The sequence below is a fragment of the Pyrus communis genome, chromosome 7, assembly GCF_963583255.1.
Source record: "Pyrus communis chromosome 7, drPyrComm1.1, whole genome shotgun sequence".
Lineage (NCBI taxonomy): Eukaryota > Viridiplantae > Streptophyta > Magnoliopsida > Rosales > Rosaceae > Pyrus > Pyrus communis.
The window spans coordinates 15836198-15861724 of NC_084809.1; the positions used below are offsets into that span (position 1 = coordinate 15836198).

At 35.3% G+C, this 25527-nt stretch overlaps 2 protein-coding genes across 3 annotated transcripts; one reads left to right on the forward strand and one right to left on the reverse strand.

Moving 5' to 3' along the window:
• The first annotated feature begins 1571 nt into the window (after nucleotides 1–1571).
• LOC137738861 (N-terminal acetyltransferase A complex auxiliary subunit NAA15-like) lies at nucleotides 1572–13707 on the forward strand. The gene is made up of 26 exons (XM_068478333.1): nucleotides 1572–1794; nucleotides 2862–2940; nucleotides 4030–4112; nucleotides 4218–4367; nucleotides 5651–5766; nucleotides 5869–5974; nucleotides 6888–6959; nucleotides 7068–7183; nucleotides 7825–7957; nucleotides 8133–8210; nucleotides 8296–8349; nucleotides 8471–8541; nucleotides 8856–8910; nucleotides 9014–9109; nucleotides 9807–9935; nucleotides 10237–10319; nucleotides 10415–10645; nucleotides 10839–10971; nucleotides 11047–11154; nucleotides 11298–11429; nucleotides 11739–11795; nucleotides 11890–11987; nucleotides 12089–12147; nucleotides 12295–12406; nucleotides 12509–12609; nucleotides 13036–13707. Exons 1-26 carry the CDS (start codon nucleotides 1744–1746, stop codon nucleotides 13224–13226), a joined length of 2694 nt encoding a protein of 897 aa, XP_068334434.1. The 5' UTR covers nucleotides 1572–1743; the 3' UTR covers nucleotides 13227–13707.
• A 141-nt stretch (nucleotides 13708–13848) lies between these two features.
• Nucleotides 13849–18271, reverse strand: LOC137738862 (E3 ubiquitin-protein ligase At1g63170-like). Of its 2 annotated transcripts, none has more exons than XM_068478335.1 (5): nucleotides 18130–18271; nucleotides 16445–17282; nucleotides 15290–15415; nucleotides 14902–15190; nucleotides 13849–14435 (listed from the first exon to the last, which is right to left on the reverse strand). In XM_068478335.1, exons 2-5 carry the CDS (start codon nucleotides 17113–17115, stop codon nucleotides 14256–14258), a joined length of 1266 nt encoding a protein of 421 aa, XP_068334436.1. In that variant the 5' UTR covers nucleotides 17116–17282; nucleotides 18130–18271; the 3' UTR covers nucleotides 13849–14255. The 2 variants fall into 2 exon arrangements, with proteins under 2 accessions (XP_068334436.1, XP_068334435.1); XM_068478334.1 differs by having other exon boundaries at nucleotides 15290–15454.
• Nucleotides 18272–25527: the final 7256 nt, after the last annotated feature.

Sequence of the window (25527 nt, forward strand, 5' to 3'; positions counted from 1 at the left end):
CAGTTTTCAAACTGCTTTCAGTAATTGAATAAAAAAATTAAAAAAAAAAGAAACCTAGGACGTTTACGGGTAGATTGATTATCCCACAACTATTTCATCATACTCTAACTTTCCACCGTAAAAAAAAAATAAAATAAAAAAATTAAAAAATTAAAAATTAAAAAATAAAAAATAAAAAAAAGTTAATAAATAAATAAATAAAAAGAGAAATTCAAATAAATCAAATTGTTCATCCATCCACGTAGTTGTAGCGGTTACTGGAAATGGAACCACCACAATCCCCACAGTGCATACAATGAAACTGGATGATTTTCTCAAACGCAATTGTATCTTCTGTGCAGAACCCATCCTCCACACCTTTTTCCAAGTTTCTAGAACTCACTTTCTTCTTCTGTAAAAAATTCTCAATTGGTGGCTACTGGCTGCGATTCAGTAAGCAAGTCTTGAGTGGTGGTCTATTGGCTATTTTACTTGGTCTTCCCTTCCCAAAACACACGCATCAATTGGTGTGAGGTTAGCCTAAACCCCAAATGCAAACCTAAAAGCCTTTATCATCCCAAATGTACGAAATTTTTAAGCCTATTTAAATATGCCTCTAAATTTTTTTTCTTTTTTTAGTTTATTGTGTTTTTTTTTTCAATTCAGGACTCAATCCACTGTACATGGAAGATTTCAGGTGATTATTCTCTAATTTTGGCTTTTTTATCTCAACAAAAAAACTGTATTGGAAAACAAAATAAATAAATAAAAAAAAGAAAAAAGAAAATGGAATTTAAAACCAATACTAGTCAAGAGTCCACATAGTGGGTAAGTGATTGCTAGCTGATCTTCATTTAAAAGAAAGGAAAAAAAAAGTAGATAAATCACCTTATGTATTTATCTTTTTTTTTTTTTTAATGAATATCAGTTAGCAATCACTTACCCACAACGTGAATCTTGACCAGCATTGGTTTTAAATTCCATTTTCTTTTTCTATTTTTTTTTCCAATATAGTTTTTTTTTGTTGAGATATGGTTTTTTATTAGTTTGTCTTTGCTTTTTTGAATTTTTTGGGTTTTGATTGTCAAGGAAACAAATGGACATTTTTGGCATTTTGGAAAGCTTCACCAAACTGGGCTCTCCCTATATATATATATATATATATATATACTAACATTTGCCTACACATTTTGTGTGTATGAACATATTTTTTTAATTTTAAATATTAAAGATATTTTAACATTACTTGTAGGTGATGCTTCAATAAAAAACAGTAAAATTTGGACCTGGGAAATTACATTGTTGCCCATCATTTTTTTTTTTGTGTGATAGAAGACTAAGCTGTTTTTTGATTGACAAAAAGGGTTTCATGAATTAATAGAGAAGATATAGATAAATTTTTTTTTGATACCTATAATAGTCATTTGCACTAAAAAAAAGTAAATAAAATGCATAATTTCCATTTCACAGGCGGGTACATAGAAACTTCCCCTATCAAAAATTCAAAAAAAAAAAAAAGAAAAAAGAAAAAGAAAGAAAAGAAGTAAAATCCTAACAGCTTCGAGGTCTTATTTTACTCGTTCGGTCTCTCTTTTGCTTCACCTTCACAGTAGGGTTGCAGCAGATAAATAAACGCCACCATTTTCTTCCTCTCCTCTCCTTTCTCCCTCTCTGTGAACGCAGCTCATCACCGCCGACCGCCGCACTCCCGGAAGCCTCTTCGGGCCCTCTAGTACGTGAGGCCCTTCTTCTTCGTCTGCAACAATGGGTGCCTCACTGCCCCCCAAAGAGGCCAACCTCTTCAAGCTCATCGTCGTAAGCTCCGATGCCGCTCGTTGTCTTACTGCTTATCACTAGGATCCAATTTTTTTTCACTTGTTCTCACTAACATAATCCAGAAGATGAAAAGAAGCAAAACCCTAGATTTTCTGTGCGATTCTGTGCTTTGCTTGTATACTGTATTATATCTTGCTCAGGAATTAGAGAACTTTGGTAAATTGTAGTAATTGGGGCTCTTTCAGATTGATGTCAGGGTTTTTATGCTAAGTGAATGGTTAAGTCTACTGGGTATTCTGCAATTTCATCAGCTTCGTTGATTTTTTTTGGCTTTCGTCTGTAAGGAAGCATTACAGTTTAGGTTTTGTTTGGTTTTAGTGAATGTAAAGCTTATTACTTTGGTACTGCTTCCGTTAAAGGATTGAGTTTTCAAGTAGAAGAAAACGATTGGGAAGTGAAATTTTGTGGGTAGTGATTATTATAAACAAATCAATAAGTAAGAAAAATTAATTTGAAATAACTTACCATCTCTGGTAATTTGTTGCACCTTCTTAAGCTTAATTGAGAACTGTATAATGTGCACTCCAAACCTCTGTGCTGACCGTGATTGTTAACGTAAAGTTGGTTAAATATTGTCTATCCATATGGTGCTGGTTCTAATCCCGGATTGTTAATATGGAATGCAAGCATTTTACAGAAACTTTACCTTATCACGACTGCTCTGCACACAGTTAACCTCTGGGTTTGTTGTGTTGCCAGTTACAAAAAACCCGCATATAATTTCACCTTTTCATTTCCATTGAATGAGCTGTCTTGGTAGAAGAAAGAGATACATCCAGAAAGTTTCCAGTAAATTTTGTTTTGGTCGAATTTAGTATCCAAGTTATTATCGCAGGATTACTTTTTGTCACCTGCTGGCTTTTCTACTTAATATATGGTTATGATGCTGGGTCTTGTTATTTAGCCTGTTGTTATATTAATATGGTGATAATAATTGGCAGTATGATCTGTATCTCTTGTAATTAACTTATCACACATTATTAGTGGCTGAAGTCTTTGTGCTACTACTAATTTAAACCTCTTTTTTCTTGTTTACATCATTGTAGAAATCATATGAAACTAAACAATATAAGAAGGGACTGAAGGCAGCAGATGCCATATTGAAAAAGTTTCCAGACCATGGAGGTATGCTTACAGCCTTTACTAAATGTGTTGTTTAATTTAAAGGTGCTTGTCTTTTGGCCCAAGTAAATAATCTGTTTTGTTTTCTTACTGAGACAGTTCTGTGAATTTAATGTTTTAATTCAAATATGCTCAACTTACATAAAGTTTAACTGAAAGTCTACCGAAATGCTTTTATGTACCCCACTGAATATTACGTCTCATTGTCATTGGTAGTAGATGATTTCTTATTTAGACATTCTCATTGATTTGTTTAATGCGTTATATGGGAATTAGTGAACACTGAAAAGAAAAGCCATGGGTTCACAAATCCAGTAGGACAGGTGATATTAAAGAATCCTGTTCTGAAAAGAAAAAGAACCAGTACAACTTAAATGCAAGAAATATATGAAACTATGGGATGTTAGAAGTTCTTGAGCTCAAAAAATGATTGCTTCACAACAAAATACTTTATTATCTATCCCATATGTCCAAATACATAAACTTAGACTATGATGATTAGCACTTCTCAGAAAATTAGACTGATAATGAAATCATGATGCTGGTGATAATCATTGTCGCTCTCTTCCTGCGGGTATGGATGTCATTAGTTAGGTTGTTGATTTTGTTGTATCTCTCTGTTGTTAAATATATAGTTTTGGAATAGATGATACTGTAGTTTGGATTTGACCATGTATTTGAGCCTTTATTTCTGTGAAGTATGTGGCTCATGAAACTGGAGATATTGGAGATGGTGATGAGTTTAGCGTTTTCTTTGGTTTTTTCTTCTTCTTCGTGTTTTGCTATGTTTGTTTTTACTGGAGCTATGCTATTTTACTTATCCACCCAAAAGTTTCCTTTCGTTTTTTCCCCCATTTTGCTGTGGTTTCCTTGTGAACGCTCATACTTATGATTGTTTCTTAAGGCAAGCTGAAAAAAAAAACCAGTTGTTTCTTGAGTTGTTAGTTGATTATACTTGCTGTTTTTCTTTATGGTAGACTGATATTGAGCTTTAATGTAAATGTACTAATTTTTGTGTCAGTAAAATACTTTCTGTTTCCCATCCCTAATAAAAGAAAATATCAAACTTATGGAATCATGCTACCCTTTCAGAAACTTTATCAATGAAGGGATTAACATTAAATTGCATGGACCGCAAATCTGAAGCATATGAACTTGTCCGGATAGGACTCAAGGTAAGGATGTGGTTTCAATTCGTTTTATACTTTATACTGTTTCGTGGATATATCCTAATTACCCTGTAATTTATAGGACTTACCCTTATGTCTTTCTTTACCCAGAATGACCTCAAAAGTCATGTTTGCTGGCATGTTTATGGTCTTCTTTACCGGTCAGACAGAGAATACAGGGAGGCAATAAAATGCTACAGAAATGCTCTGAGGATAGATCCAGACAATATTGAAATACTACGGGATCTGTCACTCCTACAGGTATGCATTAGATGTCACTTAAAGCTTAGAACCAAGTAAATGCCTTTGTTGAATTTTTCTTATCAACTTGCATGCAACAAGAAGATAGTGTTGCCTAAAAACATAAAATGGCCATTGTCACTTATCGACGTTTGACATGGGTGCATGCTTTACATTTTCTAACCTACTATTGCAATATGTTTTGTCATTTGAAATTGAGATGTTATAAGTCAAGAGTGTCTTTGCATAATATTGATGATATTTCCTGTGTTCTCTCATTATACCAGTATTGGAGGTTAATGCCTATCTGGAAAAGTAATAGGATGCATTATGGTGTACCATGTAATGGTTGTTTAGATCCATTGAGATTTTATTTGCCAAAATATATGCAGGAACGACTGACTATTATAAAGTAAGACTTGTGAAAAGTTAACATGAGGTTTTATATAAAGAGTGACTTTGAGTTTTGGATGGCTGAGAGGAGAGAATGTTTCCAAATCTTGTGATCTCATTGCTTTAATAAGTTGTGAATTAAACTTGGCATAACATGGATAAGTTTTTGACATTATCTTGTGTGAGTAGAAAGCATAATGATAAATAGAGGGCTGAACATTTTTGACACAAATTCAAGGGTGGTGCAAACTGAAGTCAATGTCGGAAATGGCTAAACAGCACACATCAGTTTGGCTGCCACTGGAAAGATGGTCCACAGTTGATTTTGTATTGGCTATCTGCCATTGCCTAAATTAATATTCTTTATCCAGTTCAAATTTTTTTTTTTTTTTTTTTAATATTCCTTATGGGTCTCTGAACTTTACCACAAAAGGGGATTGTGCTACATTTCATTAAGGGCTAATTTCACCTGTATGTTATACGGACCAGAAATCCTCATCGTTTGCAATTTGGTGCAATTGTTTAGGAAGTGGGACAATAAGGACAGGCGTATTTTTAACTTATGGAGATACTAATTACTATATATATGTATATGTATATGTGTACTATATATCATAAATAAGTTTATACTTGCCACTTGGGTTCTATCAGACTTGTAGAAAAGAGAATTTATAAGAAAATATTTTGATCGCTGGTATACATTTGCTTTAATTCTCAAGTTCGTCAGGGTTTTTCTGCTTAACATATACATTTCACCTGTGTCGCTAATTTGTTGGTTACTGATATGATGCTTTTGTTAATTTTTATTTTTTCTATTGTGCTATCTACAGCAATCTTTGACTTTTTTTAATTTGGTTTATTTATATGCAAATTTCAATCAGCTACTGATGCATTTACCCATCGTGTTACAGGCTCAAATGCGGGATTTGACTGGTTTTGTTGAGACAAGACAGCAACTTCTGACTTTGAAACCAAATCATCGCATGAATTGGATTGGCTTTGCTGTTTCCCATCATTTAAATTCAAAGTATGAATCATAATTTTTTATTTTTTATTTTTTATTTTTATTTATTTATTTTTTTTAATTTTGCAGTGAGTAGTACACAAAAATTAATTTGTTATCTTTTAGTGCTTTGAAAGCTGTTGAAATCCTGGAAGCATATGAAGGGACTCTAGAAGATGATTACCCTCCAGATAATGAGCGTTGTGAGCATGGGGAGATGCTTTTATATAAGGTATTTTTCACTGATGCTTTTTCTATAGGTTCAGCTCCTCTCTGCAGTATGAAATGGAGAAGGCCTGTAAAAACAGGAACTGTAAGTCCATGTGAGAATTGTCTATGCCCTGCAGAGGGGTCTGCTTCCAGTATTGGGGGAACTGTACATTCAACTGTATGGATCAAATGAATGTACCTCTCCATTTTCTATTAAATGAAGAGGATGCGTGCTTTTTAATATAAATATCTTGTTCTACCTCTTGTACATCTGTTTTTAGTTTTAAGTTGGGTTTCAAACTGTCAACATATGATGAGATCAATTTTGGTTTGAAATAAATTGATTCTACATAGGTGCTTAAGTAATTTGTGTAAGTGTCTTATATTACCTATATTTGATGAATATATTTTGGAGTTTGGATAAGCCATGGAAAGACTCAAAAGAGCTTAAATGGCTGAAATTGGAAGATAAAGTTGGGGTTTGTTAGGTCAAGTTTTGATCACTACTGAGTACTTAGCTACTATACCACAAGGAAAAAAAGACTTTTAATTTGAAATGACTTTCTATTCACGGGTAACGTATCATCAAAAGGACATGTTTCATAATAATCGTAACCTTTCAATCATCATTCATTTTTAATGACACTTTAATTATTATTTTTAATGTAATGCTTTCTATAGATCTTTCTAAAGAATGATTTTAAGTGATTTGAGAAACTGTTTTTTTGGTTGTCGTAAATGGTGCCATTGCTCAAGCTAGGAATAACTCAATTTGGCAAATTTCCTTCTGCATAATCATGCCTAGTTCCTTATAACTCTGCCAGAATGACTCCATTAGCTTTTTATTGTACCAGATTTGTACTTTCATGCAAAATTAATGGTATTTTTAGTGGCTACCTCTTAAGTTTTTGATCATTGTATGTGAATGTCTCTAGATTTCGTTGTTAGAGGAATGTAGCTTAATTGAGAGAGCTCTTGAGGAGTTGCACAAGAAAGAGTCAAGAATTGTAAGTGTGTATTTCAATATTTTCTGGTCAATCAGGTTGTTTAATTTCATGCTTTGAATATTAGTGGCTTCTGGCTCTAACCATTCTTTGTTGATTTTTTTTTTCTAGGTTGATAAGTTAGATTATAAAGAGCAAGAGGTTTCTCTTTTGGTGAAGCTTGGTCACCTAGAAGAAGGTGCTGAATTGTATAGGGTATTGCTTTCCATGAATCCCGACAACTATGGGTAATGTCCATCTTCCACTTTCCATGTTTGCGTTTTTCAAACCATTTATAGGTCCTAAATTTCATTTTTTGATATTTGGACAAGGTGCAAGAATTTTATTGGATGAACGATATGTGCTTATTTTGAGTTGGGATTCTTGGGAACAGTAGTTGGAGTTTTATGTTATTTTTAAACCTTAGAATTGCTTAACCTATGCTATCCTAGGACAAAAACTTTATTGATTAAGCAAGTTAAATCAGTTTTGTCCAACAAAAAAAAAAATTGTAAATCAGTCAAATTTGTATCAAAGTTACTTGGGTTGGTATTATAATTAAAATGTTGACTCCTGGTGGAATATTCCCATTCCCAATACCCAAACAGAGTGGAAACAACGAGAATATGGTGTGATTTCTCATGCGTATTGACTTTGTAAACACTGAACAGGTTCCATTCTCCTTCCCACTAAACATGTCCTTAATCAGTGGTGCGTGACCTTTGTTATCTCAAGATTGTGTTCATTTTTTCTGTTTTAGTTTTTTTCTTTTTCTAATGTTGTTGACTAAGTTTTTGGTTGGAAAGTATTACTATGTATAATGTAATCTTTCTTTACACAGTTCCTATTGTTTAAGGTGAGTTTAATTAATTGCTTTTTCAATGGCCAGATATTATCAAGGGCTGCAAAAATGTCTTGGGCTGTATGCAGAGAATGGCCAGTATTCCCCTGATGAAATCGAACGCTTGGATGCCTTGTACAAATCCCTTGCGCAGAAATACAATTGGTCGTCTGCCGTTAAGGTAGCATACTTTCTATTGATGTTTATAGTGCTATATCTCTTTTCCTCAGTTAATTTTTTATTTATCTATACTATCTTAGCATTCCCACATATTCAGGGGTGCGATGTTTGTTTAATTGCATGATTATTTTCTCTCTACTGTCTTAACTCTTTTGTTTCCTGTTTTGTTCAATCAGAGAATTCCACTTGATTTCTTACAAGGTGACAAATTTCGAGAAGCAGCAGATAATTATATCAGGCCTCTCCTTACTAAGGTATCTACGGTCATATGCATGCAGTTCTTATCGGACTACCCAGTTTTGGAGTTTAAATTTTAACTAATCTTTTTTGTGTTTCTAGGGAGTTCCTTCCTTATTCTCCGATCTTTCTCCTCTGTATGATCACCCTGGAAAGGTTAGTCTAATCATTTGTATTATGGTTTGAATATTTTGAGGAGGTTGTGGGAAGTAGATGATGGTATTGGGATTATTAACTCATTGGGTTTGAAATTTTTATTTTGGGAACTCTTATCCAGGCAGACATTCTGGAACAACTTATTCTTGAGTTGGAACATTCTGTTTGGACGACTGGTCGATACCCTGGGAGGTAATACGCAACTGTAATTATTATATTGTGAAATTATGATTTGGGTATAAACCATGTTATCTGGCCGAGCATTACAACATCATTATTGTCGTATCCCTCCTTGCTGAGTGTGAAAAGCTACAACGGGTGGATTGGTTTTTAGACTCTAAATATTATTCTCTTCTGGTACTAACAACTAGCTATTTTTATTAAAAAAAAAAAAAAAATTTTTTTTTCTCTTTAATTTTTTTTTTTTTTTTTTTTTTTTTTGTGCCTTGGAGTTCTTTTAGTATTTGTTTACGCTTATGTGCTGTTGCTTTTCGTCTTGAATACAGGGAGGATAAGGAGCCCCCTTCGACACTTTTGTGGGCCTTGTTTTTGTTGGCTCAGGTTGACTGTCATTTATGGTTTTTTTTCTCTCTTTGGTGCTTCTGCACCTTCAATTCTTATTGCTTTGAATTCACATACACTTATAGTTTTTGTACTGATGCAGCATTATGATAGACGAGGTCAATACGACATGGCTCTATCTAAAATTGATGAGGCCATAGAGCACACTCCAACTGTGATTGATTTATACTCTGCAAAGGTTGGTTTGAACCACCTGTCTCTGTGCTTTTGCTGTTTATTGCTGTCTTCTGGTTTCACCTGCTGTGGCTTTAAATAATTGTTTTCTGAGGTGTTCCTATTCTCTTTTTTCTCTGTGATGTTTGCGAGCAAAATATAACAGGCGGTTCAAATGGTGGAGTTGTCAAGATAGTCTATTTTAGTAATCTACATATAACAAAGAAAATCAATGCATATTTTTGTTTCTTTTGGAGTTATTTGAGTTGTGAATGTGGTGCAAAAATGAGATTCAGTGCTGAGATAAAAAGCCTTGATAAGTTCTAACACATGCCATAAGGTCAACTGTAGGTGCTGTATTCTGGTATGTTCTTATATGCGTTGTTGGAAGGCATTGAATAAAATTCTTACCCCGTATATTGGGGGCCCACAAGTTTCGAGACCACAAGCAAGGCCTTATGCAGACTGTTTAAATTTAATTGTTGGGCTGCCGCTGTATTTTTGATTATTTATATTTTGTATTAACGTCAGTTCACTCTTAAGGATTACCTTAATTTAAACAATTCAAATTAGCATCCTTGGGTAATACTGTTTCTCATTGTATTCTATCTTCAACTTGCACAAAAAAAGTAATGGATCATTTAAGTTGAACAATGTTTTACATGTTTAGTTGGAAAGCTTTGTTTGTGTCAATAACTAATTTTGTCTCGCCTCCTGTTCAGAGTCGGGTTTTGAAGCATGCTGGTGATTTGCCTGCTGCTGCTGCACTTGCAGATGAAGCTCGATGTATGGATCTTGCAGATCGTTATATAAATAGTGACTGCGTTAAGCGTATGCTGCAGGCTGATCAGGTTTTAGATCTCACCTTTTGTGACCTTTTCTCTTTGTTCTGTTAATAGGAAAATATTTTGTAGAATGAGGAACATAGCAAGGGGGGGGGGGTGGTGAGGGGAATGGGCATAGGGTCCATTTGAACCAATCACCTAAAACAAAACAAGTAATGCCACACTTATATAAAAAACAAACGATATAGGGGAGCCATACTTTGTAGGCATTTTTATCGTAGAAATTGTTGAATTGTGTTGCCTTTTCTATATAGCTTCTCTTAATACTGAGCCTGTTTTCTACATGTTTTTTCCCCTCCTTTTCAAGGTTCCTTTGGCAGATAAAACTGCTGTATTGTTCACAAAAGATGGTGACCAGCACAACAACCTTCATGATATGCAGTGCATGTGGTTTGTATCAATTTTCTCTGGGACCGTTTACTGCTTGCATGAAATAACATTTTTGGTCAGGAACTCTTAATATTCCATACTTTGTACTTTTGAAGGTATGAACTTGCTTCTGGTGAGAGTTATTTCCGCCAAGGTGATCTTGGACGAGCCTTGAAAAGATTTTTAGGCGTGGAGAAGCACTATGCTGATATTACAGAAGATCAGTTTGACTTCCATTCTTATTGCTTAAGGAAAATGACACTGCGGGCCTATGTTGAAATGCTTAAATTTCAAGATCGGTTGCATTCACATGCATATTTTCACAAAGCAGCGGTTGGTGCAATCAGGTGAAGTAGAATTAATGGTTTGCAGTTTTCATATAATTTTTCCATGTCACAACTGCATCCAAAATTTGATGTTATTTACGCCTTATAGAATTTGTTGGGTTGTAGTCTGTCATTCACTTTGAAATAGAATAATGTGCAGTACTTTAATTCTTGGCCCATGTTCATGTTCGTGGTTATTGAATTTGACATGCAGATGCTATTTGAAGCTGTATGATACTCCTTTGAAATCTACATCCGAAGAAGATGATGAGATGTCTAAGTTGCCCTCTTCTCAGAAAAAGAAGCTGAGGCAAAAACAGAGAAAGGCAGAAGCACGAGCTAAGAAGGTATTGTATTTTCTTTGTGTAGCTTGTGGTTGTCATTGTTGTCTTCCCCATCCTAATGCTCAGCATTCTTTTTAGGAGGCAGAGGGGAAAAATGAAGAATCTAATGCAGGTGGTGTTTCTAAGTCTGGGAAACGACATGTAAAGCCTGTCGACCCTGATCCGCATGGGGAGAAGTTGTTGCAGGTTATTTTTGTTTCCCAATTGCTTCTTACCCCTAAGCTTCATATTTCAAACTGCTATGCAGGCATCTTTAGATTTCACTATATACTGCTGTTACATAGTAAATGGTGTTATTCTCCCTCTTACATTTGTACATATTTGCTCAGGTTGAGGATCCCATGTTAGAAGCTACTAAGTACTTGAAACTGCTTCAGAAGAACTCGCCCGAGTCCTTGGAGACGCACTTGCTTTCTTTTGAAGTAAATATGAGGAAGCAGAAGATTTTGCTTGCCTTTCAGGTAACATTGAGCAAGATGTTTCTCATTTATTTTTGTTTACTTGAAGCACTCCCATTTTGTTTTATGGTTGGAAGAGTTCGAATTTTAGTATCCAAGATATCTGTCACAAACAACTGGAAAATAGTACATGGAATTTATACTTGTTAGTTTACCATCTATCACAGAGTGCTTCTGCCAGGAATGGAATTTCATTATTGCTAGTTAAATCACTTTGTATTTTGGAAGTTACTTGACCTGTTTTGCGTAAATCATTCTTTTGATTTGGACAACAATTTTACTCATATTTTGTAAATTTTCTTTTGGCTGTAGGCTTTGAAGCAGCTTCTGAGGTTAAATGCTGAACACCCAGACTCACATCGCTCCTTGGTATGTCAGACATCATGTCTCGCTTGTTTGTATGTGTACATGTATGTTGTGATTCTTTTAGAGGCCCTTATTGCAAGACTTAATATGTTAACAGATTAAATTCTTCCATAAAGTGGCTTCAATGCCAGCTCCTGTAACTGATAGTGAGAAACTCATTTGGAGTGTCTTGGAAGCTGAGCGCCCAATGATCAGGTTTTCTTTGAATGTGCACTTTGCTCACTCTCTCTCTCTCTCCCCTGTATGTGTTTGACATCAAACTCGCTTACTGGAGATCTCTTCTATTCTTTCTGTAGTCAATTGCAGAATAAATCTTTGGTGGAGGCAAACAAGAATTTCTTGGAGAAACATCAAGGTGACTTTTAAGATTGCCCTTTAAACGATAAACACTTAAGCTCCTCATTGTTTGAATTGTTTACTTATGTCATAACGATAAACGCTTAAGCTTCCTCATTGTTTGAATTGTTTACTTATGTCATCCTTTCTTTGTTCGTCTTTTCAGATTCTTTGATGCATAGAGCTGCAGTTGCAGAAATGCTATATGCTCTGGAACCTGACAAGAAATCTGAGGCTATTAAATTAATAGAAGAGTCGACCAACAATATGGTTCCCAAGTAATGCCCTGATCCATTTTTTGAATTTTGTTTCTTTGAAAATTGAAAATCGGTCTACTTTCTTTAAAAGTAATTATTGTAAATCTTTGCATGTATCATTAGAAATGGAGCACTTGGACCTGTCAGAGAGTGGACACTCAAAGATTGTATTACTGTCAGCAAACTCCTTGAAACAATTCTTGGTGACCCTGCGGCTGCTTTGAGTAAGTACTTTAACTAAAGTGTATTTTGTTCCTTCCGTACGCTTATTCATGGTCAACCTTCCTTTCGTACTCAATAAAATAATAAAAGCAGTTTTACATATTGGTGTTGGCATTTTAGCCAATTTATGGTATATCTAAGAAGTTGGTTTACTTCTCACAAAATTGAATATATTGGTATCAAATAGCGCATTGGATTGCTCCAGTTCATCTCACTCAAGTTTAAATTGTTTGTTTCGAAAATTTGTTACCTGTACTCGTTATCTTATGTTTTTCTGTGTTGAATCTCGTCCTGGTAGTAATCCATGTTACAAAGACACTTTTTGGTTGGGAAGTAGTCGGAATTTGTATTGCTTTACGTGTATTTAGAGCGCTTCATCTGATGCAAAGTGATGTAATTCAATAATATGCTATTTGATTCCTTTGTAGGATGGAAAGGGCGATGTGCCGAGTACTTCCCTTACTCAACATACTTTGACGGTAAATGTAGCTCTGCCGTACCCAACTCAGCATACAGCCAAAAGGGCAGGGAAAAACATTCGGAAGAGCAGGAAAGTGCAGATTCCATTGCAGTAAATGGAAAATTAGAGGCTTTCAAAGGCCTCAGTGTCCAATCATGAAGTTGAATGGAAACTTTAACTAAAGAAACGTGCAACTTTGCGGTGTTTGATTGACAAATCACAAAACCAAGCTGCAGGTCAAAAAGGTAAGCGTGGGGGGGTATTAGGTTGCAGTTCTTTTGGGATAACTATACCGAATTTTTGTGCATGTTATGGTTTGCTTTAAGATGAGGTTTTCATGAAAATGTGTATAATCTACTTTCTATTGTGCCTCTAGGGTTGATTTTTCTTTCTTAATTTTGAACCTGCTCACATTTGTGTGAGTATGTTAGTTGAGTCTGCTTCTTGGTACGTGCGACCACGCCCAAACTTACTAATAGGTCAGGGAGGAGCTACAGAAAATCATTTTTTCAGCGATGGGTTTAAAGCCGGTCGGAATAGATGCCGGAGCAATGTTGTACTTTTCCCATTTTATTTCCTTTCATCATCATGTATAAACACTAATTTATTTGAAATTTTTTGCCATGGATATGACTTCAAATCAACGCGTTGGTAGCGTTGGACGTGAACCAATTTTATGTATATTTTGCCAATCGAGCTTATGGTGTGGGATGTTTTCCGAGTTCATGGCGTTGGCAGTTGGTATTTGTGATCTGCCAGCTTTAATTTGTTTTGCAACAAGATTTTGAGACATGATTTCTTCAAGAATCCATGGACCCACGACGTTCCACATTTCTTAACCCCGGAAAACTACGAGCATCCGAACATAGCTGAATATACTCTACCTGAACAGAACAGAATGGCTCCAAGGTAGAATGGTCATGGACGTGAAACAGTGGTCGTTTTTTTCTCTATAGCAATGGATGCCAACCACAAAAAGAATAAGGCAAAGTACAAAACTCAAAGCGTATATTTTGAATAGTATCCATGAAATTTACGGATATACTTAACTGCGAGTCCACAAATAAAACCCAATACAACGGCCTCAGTTGTGAAATGAGATGGGAGATTTTCGCACTTGGATGAACCACCCGAATTGGAATAGTCTCTGCTTTCATATACGCCATTGCTGGGTTCATCTTGCTTACCCTATTGTTGGCTGGAGTCCCTGGCCTCACCGCTGCTCTCTCCGACCTCACCTTTGCAGAGGGGACACGATGCATTGATTTTCAACCATTTGTCAACACACTCCACGTGAAAGACATGTAAACATGGTAGCTCCCGTAGCTCATCGTCATCTGCATACTTTGCCAAGCAAATACAACAAACCTGCACCATATGGAAGGAGCAAATCAATCAAATGAGAATTGCAGGTAGGAAACGGTCTCGTTGTTGCACTTTCCAAAACTTTAGGAATGTTCAAAGCTTTGTTCCTATAACAAACGCAACGCTATATATAACCAACTACGCGAGCATATAACTCCAGTTCAAGCTAACCAAGAAGGTGATTATTGCCAGTTAACCAATACGAGTGTCATTGATTGTAATATTTTGTTTTATGGTAACATTATAATACGATTAAATAAAATTCGATTTGTTCGAATATCTGATACCTCCAGCTAACTTAATAATTAATGATGCGTGTTAGGCAATATGTAAGAAGTATACTGGATTTTAATTTAGTGTCAGGTAAAATTTTATGAACTTGATGGTTAAAGTTGGTGTGAGAATCAAATTTGATTAAGCACGGTTTAATTTCAAGACCATGAACTCGGCAGGGACAGAACCTACTCACCGCATCTTCTCCAGATATCTCACGCTCCTTTTCTGTCCCTGCAGCCAAGAGCCCACATTCACTACCTAGGTTGCCCTCCTGATCATCATTGCTCTCATTTTCCTTCAACTTGAATTTGTACGTCGGGAGAGCATTAATTGATTCCACGGTGGCTCCTCTAGTCTGAGAAAGATCCTCTCGAAATCCGAGGACAGAAATGATGCAAGGTAGGCAGCAGCAAATTGTTGCACACAGTATGAATGGCATTGCATATCCAATACAGCTGAAGGTAAGGAACACTATGCATAACCTATAAGAAACACCAGATACGTAAAAATGACTCGACAACCTAGAAGAAACCAAGGAAATGTTAGATGACTCAAACATAGCACATATTAACTTTACGTACTTGTACAGTTTAGGAGCATCAGAAGGAGAAGAGTGACTTCCAAAAATCCACACATTGCCTACAACAAACCAGACTGCAAAGAAGCAATCTAAGGCCATCTTGAAATGATCCACTAACCCATTGATTCTGCAAAATTGAATGAGCTTCCTCACTTCACGACACCATCTATAAATTGCATAAAACACATGGAAAGATAAAAAAGATAAGATACTTACAACTTGAAAATAGTATTTAAACTGTTTGATGTATCAAAGTGGCCTTAAAATCTTAGCATTGTCATCGTGCTTCAGTTTATTGTCTTATTTCTATGCACATGCTACAGTAAAAATAGATCTCCTTTTGATTTCACTTTCCAAAGTAAGTAAATTTCTAATACGACCTATGATTTTATGCAAGCATGGATGACAACAGGTATATGATAGAAACCCAAGCAGAAAACCTTTAGAGAAGAATTAGAGCCAGAGCAACGGACAAGAAACTCAAAACTGAAATTTAACATGTGGTATTTTATGTCAGCCACTTCTTGGTGATCTAGCATGCACTATCAAAATTGTAAGTTGTGAATGAATGAGGTAGTTCATCCTTCAAGTACTGTAGATCACTTGGTTAATCGATAATCCATCCATTCACCCTTTCAGTCCATCATCAATGTCTGGAAGGCATAAGGTTCCTTGCAAGGTTTAATACTTGCTTGCATTGTTGCTCATGGAGGCTCAATACTTAAGATTACTATTCGACAGAAGAGGCCCTGTATGTTGTCTTTCACCTTCTTGGTGTGTTATGAACACGAATGAAGAGGTTCTTCAAACATTGATCATTTATTTTCTTCATTATCCAATTAGATAGTGCAAAATATTTTTGAGGAAAAGATTCAGTTGGGTGATTCTGCCGTCTTGTGTATCTTTATTAGCTGTTCGTGCATTTTAACTTGTAGAGAAGACTTGCCTTTTCGGGGACATACTGTTGAAAAAGTTATGAAATGTGTGTGTTTAATTGTCATGACAAACACAACTTAATGTACTAAACTAAATTCATTTTCCTTAAAGCATGCTCATTAGGAAACTTGACAGGTGAGGTGACTATATCAATAAGTAAAACGTAAGACATGACCACCAATTACACATAAAATGGGAAGATGAAGGAAAAATGGAAAACCTTGCACTTAAGGGTCCTCCAATTTGAGGGTTAGTTGTAACCGTTTCGGAGGTGCGATTGTGCTCTTCATCTGAAGCTTGAGTAATTGAAATAGCTGTATAAGACGTTGGTTCAGCACTGCTTACAGAAGACCCTTGATGCGATTCAATGGATTCTTGCTCAGCAGCCCTGTTGCGGTTACGGAACCTCCAGTAAAGAACAGGAAGTGTTGCAACACAACCTGATGCATAACCCACAACCCATGCAAACAAAGGGGCTTGTGGATCTTCGTTTGTTGACAGTGACAAAACAACAATAGATGCTATAATCTGACTCATTGTGACAAGAAGCTCAACAGAAATCCATAACCCTGAATTTAAGGGGCTTCTTCGGTGACGACTATACCCATCACCTCTCCTCACAAATGAGGAATTCCTAGAATTTAATCTGTTTGATGAAAATGATTCACCTAGATAAGTTGGGGCATGTGTACTCGCTGATGGTCTGTCTTCATGCTGGGGCATGTCCACTCTAGGACGCTGGTCATCACTAGATGTACTTGATGAAGCATCATCATTCCTTGTTACATCAATTACGTGCACACGATTGTTATGACTTTCCATCTGCTCTAGTAGCAAAGGAAATTGGTCACCTTGGGTGTCACTATTTGGTGCTGCAGAGGGAACATCCATCTAACTCCACCAACCAAATTGGAAAGTGAGAATGCATAGATTATGCTCAACTTTCTAGATTTTTCCCTTTATCAAAAGTCTTCCTCTTTCTTACTCGCAATACATGCCATGGTCTGGAACTGGAAGAGTCAAAGAATTTATTTCTATTTCATACCTAAGGCTGTAAGCTGCAACAATATCAGAACTATGATTAGTTCTTTTAATCATTTCTATAAAACATGAATCAAACAATACTAATTAAATGCAGCAGAAACGGACTGCAATATCACATAATTGATCAGGATCACACAACCAAACAGATGGGTGGTTACATGGTTCAAGTGACTAGTTGACGTTCATACATTACTAAATTACTCCCCAATTTTTCGGGGATATCACCACGACAAAGAAACAAGAACGAGAACAACACATAAAAAAACATAACCAAGATTCAACAAAAAGATACAACCGGACAAGCAGAAAGTGAATAAACCTCATACCCCATCCAATAAACACTAAAGACTTGTTCTATAACATAATAAAAGCCTCAAATTTTCTTCCTAAGTGGATGATCATGCACAATTATGCGTTCATACGATATGCATTACATTTTTGACTAGTTTTTCGTTCTCGAACAAGTAGTACAACACAAGTCAATGCACAAAACAGCATCAAAACACAGAGACCCACTTCATGGAAAATCAAAATAAATCAAATTTAAGAAAATCAGAGCCTTATTTCAATCTCAGAAGCAAAACCCATGTCTGAAAAACTTCATACACTCGCTCAATTCACTAAATTACACTTAGTAGTGATAGAAATTCAAGACCTTCCAAAAATTCACTGTCCCAAAACGATCGAACCAAAGAAATGGCATTAAGTTATAAACTCGATTTAAAACTTAAAAACCCCACTAATGATCATACAAAATTAATCAAAATATAATCAAATTTCCCAGAAATAACCACCCTACAACCCAAAAACAATCACAAAATAAGGAGGAAAACTTGCAGGGATTGAATCAATCAAATATACCTGGTATAAAAGATACGGTGAGTATCACACAGTCAAGATAAAAGCTTCAGAGCTCGCTTTTTCTTCCCATTTCTTTTATTTTCTCGAAGATTTTCAGTTTTCTCTAGAGAAAAAAAATAAAAATATAACGTCAGCTCTTTTGCTGCGTCGCTCACGCAAGCTCCTCAGAGAGAGAGTAAACGTTGAGAACGGAGATGAGCTGGTGGGACCTGGGGGAGTGACTGCGAATGTTTTTGCGCCGTTGGATTGTGGAGGGTGATATCAGTATGTTGTTGGGTTTGATGGACGGTTGAGATTCACTTGATTTGGTAGGAGGCACTGCACCAAATCTACTAAAATGAGACTACAACTCGGGCTTGTCGAGTCCCAACTGAAGATCAATGTTCTGAAAAATGTCACGTGCTAGTCGGACGGAGGGTGGAGATTTAAGCAGATTTATGTAAGTTTATTGTAGAAAAAATTAGTATTCGATCTCTAGTTATTAATATTTATGGACTGAAACCTTATTAGTCTTCAGATTTTGATTCAAGTTCCAAGCATTAATGTAATAATAAATTTACATATCAGTTACATAATTTTTTAAAATAAAAATTAATAATTGATTTAAAATTTTAATACTCACACCTTTATTAAAATCCTAACTAATTTTCAATTCAAAACATTTTCAAAATAAATAAAAAAATTAGAGTAAGTTTGTACCCATTAGCTTTTTTAAAAAATGTTTTCAATTTTGTAATCTTACATGTTGTAATTTTTTTTCAAATTTTTAATCTTAAAATTTACTCATTCTTAAATATACTAATTTGTTATATGTAAAATGTACCCTTTTTGTTTTATATAAAATCTATTCAATTTTTGTCTAATCCATTTTTAAACTTAGATGGGTACATTTTTTTTTCTTTGATTTGAGAATGTATCTATGTTAAGTTTAATCGAAGAAATTTACTAATGTTATTAAGCCTAATACCCTTTTTTTGTTTTTTTTTTGTTTTTGTTTTTTTTTTTTTTTTTGTGATTTTTAAGAATGTACCCATGTTTTGGTACAATAATTTTTTGGTTAATTTTGATGAATGTACCCATGTTTACACACACACACATAAAACAATATATTTATATTTTAATATTTTTAATCCCACAAATTATGATTTTTTATTTAAAATGTCATTAATATAAACAACTATAAATTTTAATTTTTAATTTAAAAAATTAGTAACATACATAAAAATAAATTATTACATTAATTTCAGGGACTTCGATTAAAAATTAAAAACCAATAAGGTTTCGGTAAAAAAATATTCATAACTAGGGACCGCATCTAAGGTCTCCCCTTATTGTATATCTTGTAATTAAGTGCCTATTTACACTAAAAAAAATTATACTTGTATGAATAATAAAAGAATGATAAAATATTCCTAAAAAAAAATGATAAAATGCGAAAATAAAAGTAGAAGAATATACAAAGTATATCCATCCAACAAGTTCAATATTTAAAAATAAGGTGGCAGCAAGAGAGTGGTCCAAAAATTTCTGCAAGGGAACCCAAGGACAAGGGAGGAGTGGTGTGTGGGCCCCACGTGGCCCACAAAACAAGACAGAAAGTATCTTCCCAATATGAAATTACCAATTCGCTTTCGGTATTCGGTGTGTTGTAAAATCTTCACTATAACTCCCAATTCAATTTTTCTTATGCCCACACGTTCGTACCATTGAGTACAACACAAATAAATTAATATAATAGCTCATACGCGTCACGAAATGAATGTCAACGAAAGTCAACAATCTTGCCTTTAGGGGCATTTTCGTAAATTTACTCTTTTAAAATTTATAAAATTGTAAAACTAGGGAAGGGTTGTTACACAAGTTTTAGTACTAATTTATTTGTTATTTTGGGATAATTTTAATACTTTTCTATATGTTTTGATTATAGGTCATGTGAGATCTACTTTGCTAAAATTGTGGTTAAATGGTGGAATTTTAGTGCGATTCCAAATGGAGTAGATTTGCAAGTCTTCGAAGATGATTGTGTCAAATTCTCAACCCTAAATTCCAAGTGTGTTTGATCATGGCAAATAAAAGAAGGTTAACTGAGCAATGCCGCCAGATTGACGTTTAGGCTTATTTGGGGTCATAAATCATTGAATATGATGTCTTTTTAGGAAAGTTCTTTCTACAAAGTTGAAGGGGCCGTCCTAAGATTTCCAACACCACTTCATATGTTGGTGTAGATTTGATCAATGAACGTGTTGATTCTTTGGCTGCCCAGATTACCCAATTAGAATAAGATTGTGTTTTTGAATTTATTATTTTATTTGGTTTTCCAAATTTATTGGGATACCTATTTTAGGTAGGATTCATATTTATGGGTAAATTACATTTTATGCTGTCAGGTTTGGGGTCAATTTCAATTCCTTTCAACATCTTTAAAACATTTCAATTTCATACATTTACTTATCATTTTATTTCAATTTCATACATCCGTTAAGTGATGTCGTGGTTGCCAAATTTGTGCCACGTGGCAATTTTTTTAATGCATTTAAAATATTATAATAATTTATCCTATTAATAAAAAAAAAAAAACCCATCTTCTTCCTTGAACACACCTCACCCCACCTCCCCCGCAACCTCCCCCCCTCACCCCACAAACCATCTAGAAACCCATCTCCCACCTCACCCACAAACACCTGCATACTGAATTCAAAAATCCGATCCCAAATCAAAACCCCAACCACAAACACCTGCACACTAGCATATTGGGAAGCTTCTAGGGCTTCTTTAAGATCGAGCTACAACGCGACTTCACGGCCAATGCGGTCGGCGACGACGAGGCCTGCATGGGTGACATCGCGCATAACGATTTTGTCCTCCCAGGACATGGGGTTCGAAACCCTAGAACTTCGAACGAGCAAAATTGAGAAAATTGAAACCCTTCCAAGGAGGTGAAACTAAAATGTTGAGCCGGTTTTCCCTTCCTTTCCGAATATCCGGTTCTCGAGGGTGGGTTTTGGGTAGGGTGAGGTGGGGTGGGGGGTTACGAGGGAGGTGGGGGTGGGATGGGTGTGCTCAGGGAAGAAGATGGGTTTTTTTTAATAGGATAAATTATTATAATATTTTAAATGCATAATTTTTTTTTTTGTTGCCACGTCCTCACTTAACAGTTTACTTAATGGATTTTCTAACGGATGTACGAAATTAAAATAAAATGATAAGTAAATGTATGAAATTGAAATATTTTAAAGATGTTTGTAAGGAATTGAAATCGACCGCAAACCTAAGAGGGTAAAATGTAATTTACCCCAGGTTTATTAGTTTATTTATATACCGAGTATTTAGTCCAAAGGGGAAGAACACTTTTTGTGTGAATTCTGTTTATAGAGCTTTGGACGATTGTCTTATGCGTAACTAATTCTCCATTGCTAGGGCGAGGCCAGAAGCCTTAGCATGAATATGTAGTTTTTTATTCAATTGGATTGTGATGTTATAGATGCATGCTCTGAATTATTAATCATTGTGTTTAAACTATCTATATATCTAGATGTTTGATCACCATTGGGATGTTTAGACAAGTAATCGGATGCAATTTTTGTTAGAATGTTATCTTGAACTTGGTTAATGTTGACAATTGTAGGTTCACTTAAGGTGAACCATGCTCTTAAAGGTTGCATGGTTTTTCAAAAGGTTTTATTAATGAGTCTTGCATATTTATATTTGATATGAATGCCATAGACGGATTGCATGTTAGATATATGTTCTAGGTTGAATACCACAGGTAAAATATGCATTAGGAAAACCTAACCTTCAAAATTTGCATGTGTTAACTAATAAGTAACTGGAAAAAATACATAGGATTGTTAATGGTGACAGCTAAACTCTAGTGTCTTTTACCTTTGAATTTTCTAAACCGTGTATGACACACCCTGATCGAAATCAAGGCATGCTGGTTGTCACTTGAGGGTGATGTAACCATGTGCACAGTGCGGAAGCGATAAAGATATAAGAAATACGAGTGAATAAAAACCAAACTACTAGCAGTACTAGCTAGTATAACATGCTAATGCGAGATTAAGTGTGAAATACACAATCAGAGCATAAATAGCCTAAATGCAGTCTGACTAGACAAGTACTAATTAAACAACACCCAAATATGATCCTACATTAGTGTTGTTCTGTCAGATCCACCGTCAAGACCCTCGTGAGACGCCAAAGCACTTCTACCTAAAACCTGGAGGGGCGCAAAACAGAAAGTGAGTGGGCAAAAACAAAGCTTTTCAAAACCATTTCAATTATCAAAGCTAGTAACCCATCGCCGTAAAACCTGTATAATTTCCCATAAAATAGAATATATTTGTATCTCAAAACCATGCTCAACAAGCTTTAATCATGAATATGCCATGCCAAATATCTCAATATGAAATATGTAATCCAGGTGATATAAATCAATGCAAATGATATATCAGCCGGAGTCACCTAACGTGACCTATACGGCTAAATCTAGAGCTAAAATCCACATCTCACATATATACATATCTCATCAACAATATGCCTGCACACGAGTCAGAACCACCTAAAGTGATCTGACGACAAGTTGGGTGTACATAAATACGCTCTAGTGCTACAATCACGCGAAGGCTTTGCGAAGTATTGATGCGAGAATTAAACGCACACAAATTAAACCCTCTTTTTGTCAATTGTAGTATAAGTATAAGTAGGGATCGTTCTGGACCGGGGATTAGGAGGGATTGTTAACCACTTGGATTTGACTCAAAAATGTAAAATAACAATATGAAACACTATACTAGACTCAAGGAATGCAAAACTAAACTTTAAAACACTAAAACAAACCAAAAGACTCAAACATTACCCAAAACACTCAAAACTGCCTTAAAATCACTTTCTGGGCAGTTTTGAGCACTTTGGACAAATTTATGTAACAAATTGAATCACAACACTTATAAACACAAACTAAATTGATTTCTAACTAATTTGACAAGAAAGTAAAGGGGGATTTAGGTTTTGACGAATTTAAACTAAAAGAACAGATTGTAAGTAAAAGCAAAATGTAAATGTGAATGTGTGATAGAATTGAATGGAATGAAGGCTAGCTAAGGGGTTCATCTCCATACATGTTATACTTGCATAATAAAACGATTTCCAATTGCATTTCAATAAATCATTAATTCTCAACACTCCAAGTTAATTAGGTCCGCTTAAATTAACTTTCAAATCTTCCTAACGTTATTGGATTGGATGATTGCATACGACAACCCAAAACATTCCCCACAAGTCCCCTACATGATTGCATAATAGAGATACAAGCAAGAATCATTACGCTCTATGAAAATTATAAGTGTTGACGAGGCATTCGTTACTATGGAATACGCATGAAACTTATGCCAAGAATTCGTTTAACGCGATTGTTTATAAGCAACCTCCACTACTTGCGAATATAAGTTCGTAACTATTAGGTGAAACTCACTTATATTCTAGCATCATATTCATGCATGAAAATTAAGCGCGCATTCTCAATAAACATACATAAATAAGTTATCAATCAAACGGTTAAACAAATTGAATCCACAACTTATGAAACGCAATTAGAAGTAATCAAATCAAAATGCAAGCATAAATATATATTTCGAATCCCCCACTAGCCAAGGGGGGGGTTTAGTTCCTCATAACTTTGAAATCAAAGAAACACCTAAATATTCCAACAACTCAAACTTGAATTGTATGAACGTTTAGGCACTCTTCTCTTCCATTCCTCATACGTACAAAACAAAGAGAATTGAATTTAACCATTGAAATCAAAGAAACACCTAAACATTCCAACAACTCAAACTCGAATTGTATGAACGTTTAGGCACTCTTCTCTTCCTCGTTGTTGTATCACAAGGTCTAAGGATTTGTGAGGAGTGATAGGCACGGCAATGGATTGTTTTTGTGGTGTTTGGATTAGTAGGGAAGTGGTGGATTTGCACGGCAAAGGGGGAGGGGTTTTGGTGAATTTCTGAATATGGAAGAATGAATGAATGTTTGTGTGAAGTGTGTATGGTTTTTATAGGGAGATGGATGGATGGGAGAGGGAACATGACAGCTAGGTTGCATGTGCAAATGCTGGAATTCTGAAATGGTGATAGGAGATGCATGTGGCTGATTTATGCATGTGATTAAAGGGTGGGAGTGCATGTGCAATGAGTGGTGTTGTTGGTGTGTGAAAGTGGCTGAATTGGTGGTGCATGTGATTAAAGGGTGGGAGTGCATGTGCAATGAGTGGTGTTGTTGGTGTGTGAAAGTGGCTGAATTGGTGGTGCTTGTGTTGAATGATTAAAGGGTGTGGAAGATGGCTGAAATGATGAAAGAATAAAGGGTGCATGTGGGTTAATTAATGAAGGAAATGCATGTGCAATGACAATGTGTTAGAATGGATGTGTGTTATGCATGTTAAGTGATAAGTGATAAGTGATGATGATAAGTGATAAGTGATTATTGATTATGATAAGTGATATGATAAGTGATGATGATAAGTGATAAGTGATAAGTGATGAGTGATATGATATGTGGTTATGATATGATAAGTGGTGATGATAAGTAATGATATGTGGGAGTGTGGCTGAAATGAAGGAGTGGAATGTTGGAATGTTATGCACGGCTAAGGAAATTGGAAAGGTTTAAATGTCCTAAAACTAAAGGGAACAAGGTTCCAACACTTTGGTCTTCAATTAGGTCTTCAATTTCGTCCAACACTTTGGCGCCAAGCATAAGCTATCCATCCTTAGCCCAAAAGTGCTCCAAAAGTCTCCAAAATGCATCTTTTTGCTCCTTTAGCCCTTTGGACCTACAAACACACAAAAATAGCTTAAAGTACTAAAATAACTAAAGAAACATAACGTAAATGCACGAGAACAAGCCATTTAAGTCGCATGAATATGCTCCTATCAAATACCCCCACACTTATCTTTTGCTAGTCCTCGAGCAAAACAAAACAACAAAAGAACACGAAACTAGACAAAACGAACAAAACACAACCTACACCTTCCAACAATCGTCTCACGGATTTCCAATGCACATGACAAGTTAAAAATCATTATTCCCACAGATTTTAGCCATCTTTACACTTAAGTATATTCTTAATCATAGTCACCACATACTAGTTCACAATTAAGCATTTAAAACACATTTCGAATGTAGTAACATGCCTTAGAGAAATTGCTCAAATCCTTACAAGATATGCACTCGTTTTTCACACAGATTTTCTGACTACACACCCTACACTAGTTATATGTGAGAAGATTGATGTAAATATGAATTCTAACACTCACATATGTTATATCAAAGAAAGCATTTTCTGGATTTACGACAATGACATGAATATGATCTCATGAATGGAATGCTACTACTTAG

Coding starts and splice junctions, on each gene's coding strand:
- LOC137738862 (XM_068478334.1), bottom strand. CDS start 17,115: ATGGATGTTCCCTCTGCAGCACCAAATAGTGACACCCAAGGTGACCAA. Junction 15,191..15,289: donor GATGCTCCTAAACTGTACAA/GTACGTAAAGTT, acceptor TGTTTCTTATAG/GTTATGCATAGTGTTCCTTA. Junction 14,436..14,901: donor AGATATCTGGAGAAGATGCG/GTGAGTAGGTTC, acceptor CATATGGTGCAG/GTTTGTTGTATTTGCTTGGC.
- LOC137738861 (XM_068478333.1), top strand. CDS start 1,744: ATGGGTGCCTCACTGCCCCCCAAAGAGGCCAACCTCTTCAAGCTCATC. Junction 9,110..9,806: donor TTGATTTATACTCTGCAAAG/GTTGGTTTGAAC, acceptor CCTCCTGTTCAG/AGTCGGGTTTTGAAGCATGC. Junction 9,936..10,236: donor GTATGCTGCAGGCTGATCAG/GTTTTAGATCTC, acceptor CTCCTTTTCAAG/GTTCCTTTGGCAGATAAAAC.